Raw genomic sequence first — 11,509 nt, 5'->3', positions numbered from 1 at the left:
GGTTGTCTTCTCGATCCCTTGATGTCTGCCTCTCCCCTGGCAGCTGTGCCAAAGCAACTTTCAGTCTTGAATCAGCCCTGCCTGCCCTGCCTGCTCTGCTCACAGCCCTGACCATTCACAAGCAGTGTTCAGCATTAGTCATTTCCTGCAGGGAAGAGGTATGGGAGGTTGGGATATACAAAAAGAGCAATGGAGACATGGGTCAGAGGCAGACCTCATGGCTACCAAGACATCTAAGGAGTCTGCATGAGCCAGCCCCACTGCCCAGGCCAGCTGCTGACTCACACAGGGCCATGGGGCTCAGGTGCCCAGAGGGGCTCAGCTCTGCCCTGCCATGTGGAGCTATTTGGAAGCCTCTCTGGTACTGGATTGGAGATGACAGCAAAGAGATTATCTCTGGAATTAGATTATTTAGACTGGAGCTTTAATCTCTGACCCTGTTTGCACAAGAAAACAGTAAAATGCCCTGGGATTATTTAGGGTTTGTTGTGCAAGTAGAACCAGGCTTGCAGCAAGTGCTTCTCCTGGGTGGGGGGAATGAATGCTCTGGAGACCTGCCCTGTCCAACCTGCTCATGGTATCCTGGTAAAACCTGGCAGGTAGAGACCATCTGAGCTTTCCTCAGAAGTAGCTGTGGCTCCAGACTGCCTCTGCAACAAGATAGATGTCCTGCAGCCAGCTGTGCCCTACCACTGCTGGCCCTGGTGCTCCTTGGGAAGACAAACTCGTCTGTGCCATGGCACAAACACAGGGAGCACCCAAGTGAGAGGGGCTGTGGTTTCCTGGTGCTGGCTGGGGGCACCTCTGGCCATGGCTCACAGTTTGTGCCCTGCCCACTGCCTGTGCCCGCTCAGAGCAGGGCCTGGGATGTGTCAGGCAGAGAGGCAGTGGGCAGGGGCAGCCACCACATTGGTTGCCACCAACTGTCACAGGGCTTGTGTGTGCTGATTGCAGCACAGGGCAGGGGCACAGCCACTCTCCTGCACACAGCTTGACAGCTGCAGTGCTCCCTGCAGCACTCACCACCCTGTCTGCGTTACCCTAGGTGCAGAGGTAGCTTAGCAGGGCTCTGGCCTTTGCTCTCTTTGCCACCCCCCGGTGCTAAGCACAGTGCAGCTGCTGCACCAGTAATCAATATGGGGATCTGCAGGCAGCCCTCTTCAAACCCCTTGGCTCACACCCACCGCAGTGAGGCTGGACCCCCTCCATAGACAGCTTGCACACAAATTCTCTGCTGCTGCACTCCACCCTGCCTGCTTGGGGCACACACACACACGTCCCCGGCACACAGGAGCGTGCAGACAGTACTCACACAGGAGAGGAAGGAGCAGCAGTGCCTCCATTGCTGGGGGATCAGCCTTCACTGCAGCTGTGCTGGTTGGCACAGCAACAGGAAAGCAGACGAGAAAATCCTGCTTTGGGATACAGAGCTAGGGACCCTGCACATGTGAAAGGGAACCTGGGAAGTGAAAGGTTTGAGATGGACAAAGCAGGGGATATGAGTCCTTAACCTCCAGGCACAGCAAGGATGATGACTGAGAGGAAAACACCTCCCAGTTACACTGAGGATGCTGCTCTTTGAAGCCAAGAAGAAATCAGTCCTGGCAGTTTGGGAATGAGTCTCTGCATAGAGAAAGGAGAAAACGTTGGGTCCAGCAGAGTAGGGGAAGGGAGCAGGAGGTTTGGAGCATCTCTGGGATGGGAGGAAGAGCATCTGATGTATCTGGAAGCAGCTGGTAGGGCCTGGAGGCTGCCGTTGTGGTCACTGCTGCACAAACATGCAGCATTTTTGAGCTGGAGACCAGGGCAGTACTACACAAGGAGGCTCCTGGCCAATCCCCAGCATCAGAGGTGTTGCAGCTCAGGTCCCACAGCAGGCTCACAGCTGTGGTTGCAACGGTCTGCAAAGGGGAGGGTGCTTGCTGCTGCCTATCCTCCTCCCACCCAGCTCCCCTCTCTGCTCTGTCTCCCACTGCTCCTTGCTGCAAGGCCATATGGGCTTTCATCCCCCACTTGCAAGTGGGGAGGATGCTGGGCTGGAAACCCTGCCAGTGAGGCACCTTCAGGCCCCTTGGCCATGGGGACAGCAGGAGGGAGGGCAGATGGAGCCCTGCTGCAGGCTTAGTGGCCACCAGTGACTCCCTTCCTGGGGCAAGGACTTGCCTCTGGACCTGGTCCACAGGGGGTGCACCTCCTGAAGCCCTTCTCCCCCAGCCCCCAGCTCTGACAGGGACATCCAGGCTCCAGATCGTTTCAGCGTGCAGGTTTATCACCTTCCCCTCAACAGGACAGGTATTTGAAGTTACTCTTGGTAAACATAACCACAGGAGATGCGAATATGTGCCAGGGAAGCATAACTAACTCCACATAGAGACACACACAGACAACAAACACAGACATGGGGCACCAAGGGAAACTGACAAGTGCAGAGCACGCCCTGAGGCTGCCACCAGTTGCAACAGCTTTGCTCTCCTCCACCAAGCCAAGAGGACGTCTCCTAGCTTTTGCTTTGCAGCAGCTGGTGGGAGAATAAAGCCAGGGAGGAGTCGTCTAAAGTTGCAAGTAACCCATGAAAGCATCATGGCAAGTCCTGGCTCTGCAGTTCCCTGCAATCATCTCCAAGGAATGGTTCCAGTTGTAGGAAGTTGCAAGTCTTTCACAGTGTGAAAGGGTGGAGGGGCATGGGGACCACCACCAGGGAGGAGCAGCAGGTCATCTTGCACAGCCCAGCTGCAGCCAGTCGATAACCCCTCCCGTGGGAACACCAGGGCTGGATGCTCCATCTGGTCCTCTTCTGCCCTCTCTAAGGTGCTGATTCTTCTTGAGCTGAGGTCACTCTTCAGCGGGACATCATGCGAACAAACTCTGCAACCAACAGCAAAAGACAACCCTGAAGCAGAAGGCAGCCATGCAGCTCTCACTCTCTGGAGACTGCATGCAGCCAGAGGGAAACCATGGCCCCCAGCTCCATGCCACTCCACAGCTTGCTCTGGAGAGCTCACACAAAGCAGGCTTTCATCCTTGCTCTATGGCGGTGGGATCCCACTGGCAGGTCAGTTCTTTGCTGCAGACTCCTTCCCAGCCCCTGCAGTCCTGTTTGCACCAGCAGCTCCTCGGGAGGCACTGCAGCAACCACTTCCTCCCTTTGCTGCAGCTTTGGGGAACCTCCAGTTACAGTCCTGGGAACACACTCTGCTGGCTGAGCAAGCTTGCAGGCACCAGTGTGGGAAAGCACTGGTTTGCTCTGATGGCCTTCTTGATTTCCAGAGAGAGGCTAAGTGTAAGGACAGCCTGCAGCTCGTGAAGCCACCGGCAGCTGCTGGGACTGGGCGTCAATGCCACCAAGTGTAAATGGGTTCTGGTTCTGCAGTTCAATCACCCAGCAGATGGTGAGACTGCCAAGAGGAGGGCAGTGGAATCTCCCCCTTGACTTCTGCCTCTCCATTGATCCAGCTGTCCTTTGACAGCTAAAGCAGTGACTCCCAGAGAAAATGCTCCTGGGACAGTGTTTCGTTGTACTTTGGCTGTGGGGTGCAAGGGGAACTGCTGGGGTGCAGTCAGCCAGTGCACCCAACAATCACAGCTACCACTTTCTGGGAGACACTTGGAGTTTCTGAGCATTTTCAAAGCCCTCAGAAGCTTCAGTAATCCTGAGCACTGAGACTCCTTGTTGTGATGGAGACCCAGCACTACCTGTGAGCCAAAAATTATTACCTCCATTTTATTTTAACGCAGCAGCTCCTGTGCTTCACCCTTACTGCAAAGGGACATCTGGGTTTGCACCAGGAGAAGCAGCAGCCTGCCATGCTCCCATGCCTTGCAGCTCTTTTATCCTCTTAGCTGTCTGCTATTAACTGCTCCCCTTCCCAGAAACCCTGAGCTCTATTGATACTGCTCCTGCCGTGGCCCACAGCTCAGATAGTAGCCTAACCACTCTCATCTTCCAAAGTCCTTCTAGCAGGAAAAGTGGAAGGAGAAAGGAATTGTCTCTAGGATTTAACACCACACCTCTAGGTCAGGTATCTGCAGTCCCAGTGAGCACACCTGGCACGTGACCATCTCCTGGCATGAAGGCATGGAAAATAATTCCTGATAAACCCAGGCAAGGAGGTGAGGAGGTGGAAGGTGCAATGCTCTCTGCAGAGCAATCCTCACAGCTCCTGCAACGGAGCTAACAGAAAAGAAAATGCCTCATAGATAGAAGGCTGGCACAGCAGGTCTGCACTGGGATGCTGTTCTGTGCCAGGGCATATCTCTTCCCAGGCTAGAGTCACAGACACCCAGCTGGCAGTGAGCTGCAGGAAGAGATGACACACAGATGGACACTCCAGCTGAGCAATGCCCTGTGCAGGCCAGTGGGCACCTTTGCCCTCAAATGGCTAGGCAAAAAAACCTTGTTGGATTTTCACTCCATACTTTAGATACCTGGGCCCTGAGCATGCAAATGTTCCCTTCTGCCTCCAGCTGTGAGCAGAGCAAAGGACCTCTCACCTTCAAAGTCCACGCGGCCGTCGCCATTCAGATCCACGTCGCGGATGATCTCCTCGATGTCCCTGTGGCCTACCTGCTGCCCCAGAAGCTTCTTCATGGCCTCCCGCAGCTCGCTGGTGCTGATCTCCCCATCACCATTGGTGTCAAACTGCAGGGAGGTGAAAAGCACCAGCAGGGGAAATGCAGTGAATGGCAAGGGATCTTGCTTTGGGTTGGACTGTGTGCCGTGCTGTTCCCGAGTGCCCTGGCTTCCCTGCATTCCTTTGGTGTCCCTCCTTTTCCTCCTTTGGGGCCCTTTTGGATCCTGTCTGGCTTTTCTCCTCAGAAACTCCTTGTAACTGCTGTGTCTGCAGCAGCTTTCTTCTTCCTTGCCTCAAGGGTTTCCTTCTCATAGTGACTTTCTCTGCTCCTCCCTTGTTTCATGCCTGCTTTGACTCACTCTGTCTTCCACTGTGCTCCTTCCTCCTCCTCTCCTCTTCCCCAGTGGATCTTCTCTCTTTCCTGTCTCCTGTTGCTCTCTAGGGGGTGTGCTGTAGGGAGCACTCACCTCTCTGAAGGCATCTCGGAGCTCTTTGACACCAATCATGTCTGCAGTTTCAGCTAGCAGCTTTGGTCCCATCAGCTCCACAAAATCTTCAAAATCCACATGGCCACCCACTTAGGACAAGAGGGAAGAGTGTGTGAGAGCTGCATGGGTCAGGCCAGCTCAGCACCCACTGTGCACCTGTGTGCCCACACAGGGCTTTGCCTCCAGCAAGCAAAGCACAGCAGGTGCAGGACAGTGGAAGGAAAAGCTGAGGTAGTTTTACACTCAGTGTTTTGTGGATGGTGGGCAAGGCAGAATGAGCCCAAACCACTCCATCCCAGGCTGCCATGCACTGTGGCACCCCTATGGCATCACATACCAAGATCTTTCTAATACTTATAGCAAGCCCCTGCTGTGCCTGTGCACAGGGCATGGCAAGGGCAGAGCGTGATACCCATACACGGCCTGGGCAGTGCCCTGCAGCAGTGGTGGAGTCTTGCTCCATTAGCAGCGGCCAATGTATGTCCAGCTGTTCAGTCACTGTATTTGTCCTCTTTCTTCATTGTCCCCTCTCTGGAAGCAGCACTCTCAGATCACTAAAGACTCAGGTGCCAGGGTCATCAGCTGCCTTTCTGTGGCACAACTGTTTTCCTTCCACTGATCGAGTAACTTGTCCCTTCTGCATCATCTTGTGTAGAAATAACATGCACTGAATATTCTTTTTCCCACCTGGCTGAAGGTAATGCCATGCACTGCCAGACAAGAGGTGACACAGAATGAGAGTGCAAGACAAGGGGCACAAACACAGTGACCTGGGCACAGTCTGTCCCCAGGCTGAGGCCAGATCCACAACCAACCACAGCAGAGTCAGGCCATCCATCACCTGCCAGACCAAAGCATCTTCCCAGGCTCCTCCTTCAGTCTGACACCATCAGACAAGAGCTTCAATGTAAAAACAGCCACAGCCTGTGCTCTGCTGTCTGCCTGCAGCAAGGGCAGGTTTATACCCAACAGCACAGGCACAAAGGACAATCCTTGCACCCACTGTTCCCTTAAAGCACAGTCCACACAGTCCTTTTGATAAGCAAGAAACAAAGGCATCAACCTCTAGAGACCACAACTAACCAGAAGAGATGATAGGGAATGAAAATGAGAACCAAAAATAGGGTGGGGGAAACGCAAAGGGAAAGAGGCAGCAGGAGATGAGAGTGCCTGAGGCAGGGCACAGCAGCAGCAGGGAGGTACACCAGGTGGATGCTACTCAAGGCAGATGCTACTCACAGTTCATGTTGATCTGCTGGGAGAGCTCTATCAGCTCCATCTCCGTGGGCATGTAGCCCATGGTTCGCATGCAGTTGCCCAGGTCCCTGCAGTTAATAAACCCATCCTTGTCTTTATCAAACTCCTTAAAGGCTTCTCTTAATTCTGTGGGAGTGGATCCAAAAAGAACATTGTCAGTGACAGCTTGAAATGCCTTGTTGCAAGAAACCAGCCCAGAATCAGGAGCACTTTATGAGGTCAGACTCCTTAAGATACTCCATGTTCTCCCAGCAGGTCTCCCTGCAAAGAGGCAATGACTGGAGCAGTGTTAGCTCTCCTCACAGCAGCACTGCTGAACCATTCTTTACAGGAAAGCTGGCTTGGACTGCAGGTGTCACAAACTCATCACCGCTAGCCTGCACTTGCCAAAAGAAGATTAAATCAGTCAAGTTTTCCCAAGTTTTGCCCTGGCACTATATTCTGTAGCCCTCATTGTAGTGACTGGCAGGCAAGGCAGCTTCCCTGGAGCTACCCTGTTGTATGGTGCTCTCTGTGGGAGCTGGGGTGGACAGCAGATCCCTGACAGACAACATCCCACTGCTTTACTTGTCCTCCTGCCCTGCAGAACCTGGAATGGACTCCTTTGCAGTCAGCACTCCTGCACTTTTATATACTATTTCTCTTTGCTGGTTTTCCTAGGAATTAGTAATCAATCATCTCCTTCTGTTTGCACCAAATTATTTTACCCCACGGGCCCACCCTGGCAGGACCAGCCAGTAGGTTTTCCCAGAGCAGGGAGAAAGGTGGCACAGGAGGAGCAATGAAGCTTACCTTCAATTTCTTCTGGCCGCAGTTCTCTGTCCTGCAAAAACAGAACATGCAATGTTAAAGCCTTCTGCTTGCCACAAGCAGAGCTTCAGAATAGCACTTGTTGGTGCAAACAGTTCTGGACCAAGCCAGAAGGTGAGAGAAGAACCAAGAAGGTGATGACATGTTTAATACCATCGACTGAGCAAGGCTTCCCAGCTCTCCTCCCCAGTGTGTGGGTGTTAGCCTGCACACTTTCCTGTGGCAGCCCCTCTCCCTCTCAGCTGCTGGGCAGGGGATGATGGATGGTCCTTTAAAATAGAAGAGACCTAGGCCAGCACAGCCATACATGTGGCCTCCCCACCTGATGGTACAAGTACCCTCCTGAAACTCCTACATCATTCCCCAGCAGCAAGTGCTGGAGCAGAGACTGTCACTGCAGAAGTCCTGATCTGCTCTCAAGCTCTGATCATGCCTCCCACAGCAGCCCCTGCTGACACAGCCAGATCAAAACAGCTGGAAGCAGTTCCATAACCAGCAGGTCTATACCATCATTTCCTTGGATCACTGCTTGATCCCTGTCCTTCTGGCAGGACAGAGACAGCCACAAGCTCTCTTAGAGCAAACATCTCAGTGCTGTCTCCTGCAGTCAGTCCCCACAAGAAGGTAGGAACTTCCCTCTTCCCCCCAGCCTCAACTCCATTTATAGGCATTTTGAAACCAGGCATGAAGGCAGACACACAACACAGACATCACCAAGGTCATCCACAAACACAAGAGGATAAGGATTCACCATGTTCAGGAAACACTGCAACCGCAAACATCCAATCTGAATTTCCTGGAAGAAGGGGGAGGATACAAAGGAGTAAAGGAAAGTTCCACCACTGCACCAGGAAGAAGAGATGAGCATGGAAATGCACTGCTTTCTGCTTCAAGTGCCCTTCCTAATTCCTCTCATGGCTCCCAGGCAAATTCAAACCAGCTGGCAGTTTGGGAGCAGAGAAAGAGCTCTCTTTTGCCGTCTCCCTCTCGGCTTTTCCCCGGAACTGTGGGGAGGTTCTCCTTGCCTTCCAGGTGTCCTCCAGTCTCACCGCACGCCCCTGGAAATGGTGCCCTTGACCAGTGTGAGGAGAATGATCCTTTGCTATTTAACCACAGGCTCTTCTGGAAGCTCTAATGGCAGCTGCTCAGAGTGCATGGCAAAGTAGGACACAGGCTGGTTTACGTCTGTGCACAGGGGGCTGTGCCAGGGAAGTCACCAGCCTGCCACTGGTAACCTTCCCAGAGGCATCTCTGTGCTGGCTGGGGCTGCTGGAGCATGCTGGCTCTGCTGTTCCACCCCTCACAGCCCTGGTATTTGCAAACATGTCATCCCATTTGTTCTGCTTTCATCAGCACCCAGCAATAAACCAATCCATCCTCCTCAGAGCGGGGGCAGGAGGCATCATTGCCCCCCCGCCGCAGATAAAAGAGCAGAAGAGAACCGCTCCTGGCCAGCACCACACCTCCTGCCGCTCATTCCAGAGGTCACAAACAGTTTTCCCTGTGTGCCAACATCAGCTCGGGGGCAGGGCTGTGGTTACCACCACCACATGGTGCAAAGGCTGCCATGACTCATCCACAGCACCCCCGTCTTGTGAGAGTGGCTGGGGTAGCACCCAGGCCCTCCTCCAGCGCCGCTGCACAAGACCATCTTCCTCCTCACTTGCCCCACTCAACACAACTGGCATGTCAGACACAGGGGCTTCCACACAGCCCTGGCAGCTGCCTCTGAGCATGTCTATGCAGATTGCACCACTGGAGAGCCACAGAGTGGCAGAGGAGGGGGAGGGCTCACATCCCCCCCTGAAACTCTGACTCGAGCAGTAACCAACATCATGAAGAGGTTTTCTGGTTTAAATATGAAAGAAGATCCCCTAACATGGTAAGGGAGGAGAACTGCTTGGGAAGAAATGGGCTGAAGCACTCTAAAGCTTTTTGAAGAACATATGGAAAGAGGAACAAAACTGTTCCAAGAGTTGGGATCCTGGCTGTACACAGTGACCTTCAGAGTCCATTACACCTAATGGCCTTACCCTCACTTATTTCTGTGCTATGCACAACAAATCCTGCTGGGTTAGAGTCAGTAAAAACAAAGGACTTTATCAGATGCACTCATTCTACACGAGAGCAGCTGGTGATATCACTAATCCTATCTTGGAGACTTCTTAGGGTACTTACTGGGAGTTGCCACAGCCTAAGCAGGATGGACACCTGCCCAGCTGCGAGCCTTCCACTAGGGAGCTGGACCCATCTCCCGTGACAGGTAGCTCCGTGCATGCCAGCAGCTGTGCTGTGTGACAACAGCATGTTTGGGGCTTAAGTGAGCTGGCACAAGGAACCTCTGGTCACTTAGTGGCTGCAGGTTAGGAATAATAAAAGCCCTTTGATGAGCAATTACTCTTTGTTGGGGCTGTTGGCTGAAGAAGAGGTTTCAGAAATTAAAGCCTTAGTGTCTCACCGCTGCAGGTAACTACATCAGTGCACCAGTGAGGCTGACCCTCAGGTAGCTGGGGTGAGCTTTGCTTCACCACAAGACTATGGAATACACTGGGTGAATGTCTGACTGCCCATAGTCACTCACACATAGCCAACAGAGTGCTGAACGTGTCCTTGGGTAGGTCTCTGAATTCGTGCACAAGCAAGGTTTGTTTCCTGCAAAGACATAAAGCTGGGCTGTATCTTGAACCTGTCCAGGTGCACAGTCTGAATTCACAAACACCCCTCTGGTGTCTGTGTATAAATGCATACATCAGATGCTCTTCAAAGTACACTTACAGCTAGGTGTGACTGAGTGGATGTCTGTGCTTCAGCTGCTGCTCATCAGCATGTGGGGAACAGCACAGGGGGAGTCTGGCACTCTGCAAAGGCAAGGACAGGGCTGCTGTGCTCTGGGTTATCTGGCTGGCATTACTGCAGTGCCAGGCTGGGCAAGACAGTGTGCAAGAGACTGGCTGGCTGTGAGGGGGGCAGATGCATGCTCATGTCCCCTCGTGCCAGCGTGCTCCCCATGAGCTGGTGTCAGATATGGACATCCCTGTGGAGCAGCTTGTTCCCCAGGCGGATGCCCTAGTTTGCATCTAAGTGTCTATTTAGGCCTTAATCGCTAATCTGAGCCACTGGGAATAAGAAGTGGAGATCTTGCTGGAGTAGCAGCTTTGAACAGTGGATTCCTCCTGACTCCACATGGTTCTGTAGGTCCTGAAGCCCTAAGTCCCTCTCCTGTGTCCTCACGACTATGCCTACTTGAGTGCAGGCCTGGATCTATCTTCCACAGCTGCCTGTTTAGGATCCTCCTTTCCTGTTGTTTAGGCACAGGGACACCTCTGCACATCCTCCAGCTCTCATTATCACATTTGCCTGTGATTGTGTCTGCACTGGGAGCTGGAGCACTCAAGGCCCGGGGCCACGGGTGCCAGAGCTCCCCAGGGCTGGAGCAGGCATCCGGCACTGTGCGTCTGGCTCACGTCCTGGCTGCGTGTGTGTCTCGCCCGGCTGGGTGCAACTTACGTACAGGCTGCCTGTTTTCTGCGAAGCCCTTCCTCAGGAAGATGCATGCCGGCCCCAGCAGGTTGTGCATGACGGCGCAGTTCTGGGCCAGCACCATGAGCGGACCCTGGTACTCGCAAGCCGACGGCCCCTCCTCGCTCGTCTGGACAGCCTTATAGCTGGTCTTCTCCTCATGCCGGATCTTCCCAGCCGGCCAGCAGCAAGCAAACGACACAACACAGGCTGTTACCTCGCTGCCGCGCCCAGCCCTTGCTCTGAAGCTTACCGAATCGCCTCGCACAGACACTGCTGCTACATTTCCTTCATCTGCTCCGCACTGCGTCCCCACCGCGGCTCTGCCAGGGCTCGAGCAGAGGCAGCCAGCCCCGGAGTTCGCTTTCAAAAGCTGAGAGAAGTACAACCGAGCAGCAGAATTTCGCTTTGAAAGGACATCAAACCCTCAGCGCTGCTCACATCTGCCCAGGCACAGCTCTAGGGTCCAAGCTCCCACACCCAGCCCCAGCGTTAGCCATCCCTTGAACGAGCTGCAAAGGACAGCGCAGCAGGACGTGTGCCAGCCTGCACCCAGGGCACAGCTGCCGGCACAGCTACGTCCCCAGGAGGCCGGGCAGAGCCCGCACAAGAGCACTGCACCGGGTTCCACCTTACCTTTCAGCAGCACAGCACCGCACGCTTTGTAGCATTACCAGAAGGCTGTTATCAGCCTCAGGTGGCTCTGCCAGCCGCAGGCTGACCCTCCCCCCGCCCCTCTTACTCAGTTACAGCCTCAGGGTCTCAGGCAATGACTGCTCTGCGCCTGTTCTAATCACTGACCGTCCCACCGTGGGGATCAGGCAGAGGCGCAGGTCTCTGCTTGCATTTGCACCTCTTCCTACA

General features: G+C 53.9%; 1 protein-coding gene across 7 annotated transcripts in view; it reads right to left on the bottom strand.

Moving 5' to 3' along the window:
* Positions 1-2,189: 2,189 nt before the first annotated feature.
* Positions 2,190-11,509, bottom strand: part of CABP1 (calcium binding protein 1) — a 42,176-nt gene continuing 32,856 nt past the window's right edge. For 3 of the 7 annotated variants that reach the window (XM_054173073.1, XM_054173072.1, XM_009910263.2), the window contains exons 3-8: positions 10,638-10,814; positions 7,109-7,139; positions 6,299-6,442; positions 5,039-5,148; positions 4,492-4,639; positions 2,192-2,865 (exon numbers count right to left, since the gene is read on the bottom strand). In XM_054173073.1, coding sequence (XP_054029048.1) covers positions 2,840-2,865; positions 4,492-4,639; positions 5,039-5,148; positions 6,299-6,442; positions 7,109-7,139; positions 10,638-10,814 — 636 coding nt within the window. In that variant the 3' untranslated portion in view covers positions 2,192-2,839. Of the gene's footprint in view, positions 2,866-4,491; positions 4,640-5,038; positions 5,149-6,298; positions 6,443-7,108; positions 7,140-7,877; positions 8,660-10,637; positions 10,815-11,509 lie in introns of those variants that run through there. The other 4 variants (XM_054173070.1, XM_054173074.1, XM_054173071.1 and 1 more) reach the window with 4 other exon arrangements.

This window comes from Dryobates pubescens, chromosome 25 (genome assembly GCF_014839835.1).
Source record: "Dryobates pubescens isolate bDryPub1 chromosome 25, bDryPub1.pri, whole genome shotgun sequence".
Classification (NCBI taxonomy): Eukaryota; Metazoa; Chordata; class Aves; order Piciformes; family Picidae; genus Dryobates; species Dryobates pubescens.
This window is presented reverse-complemented; position numbering and strand designations above follow the sequence as displayed.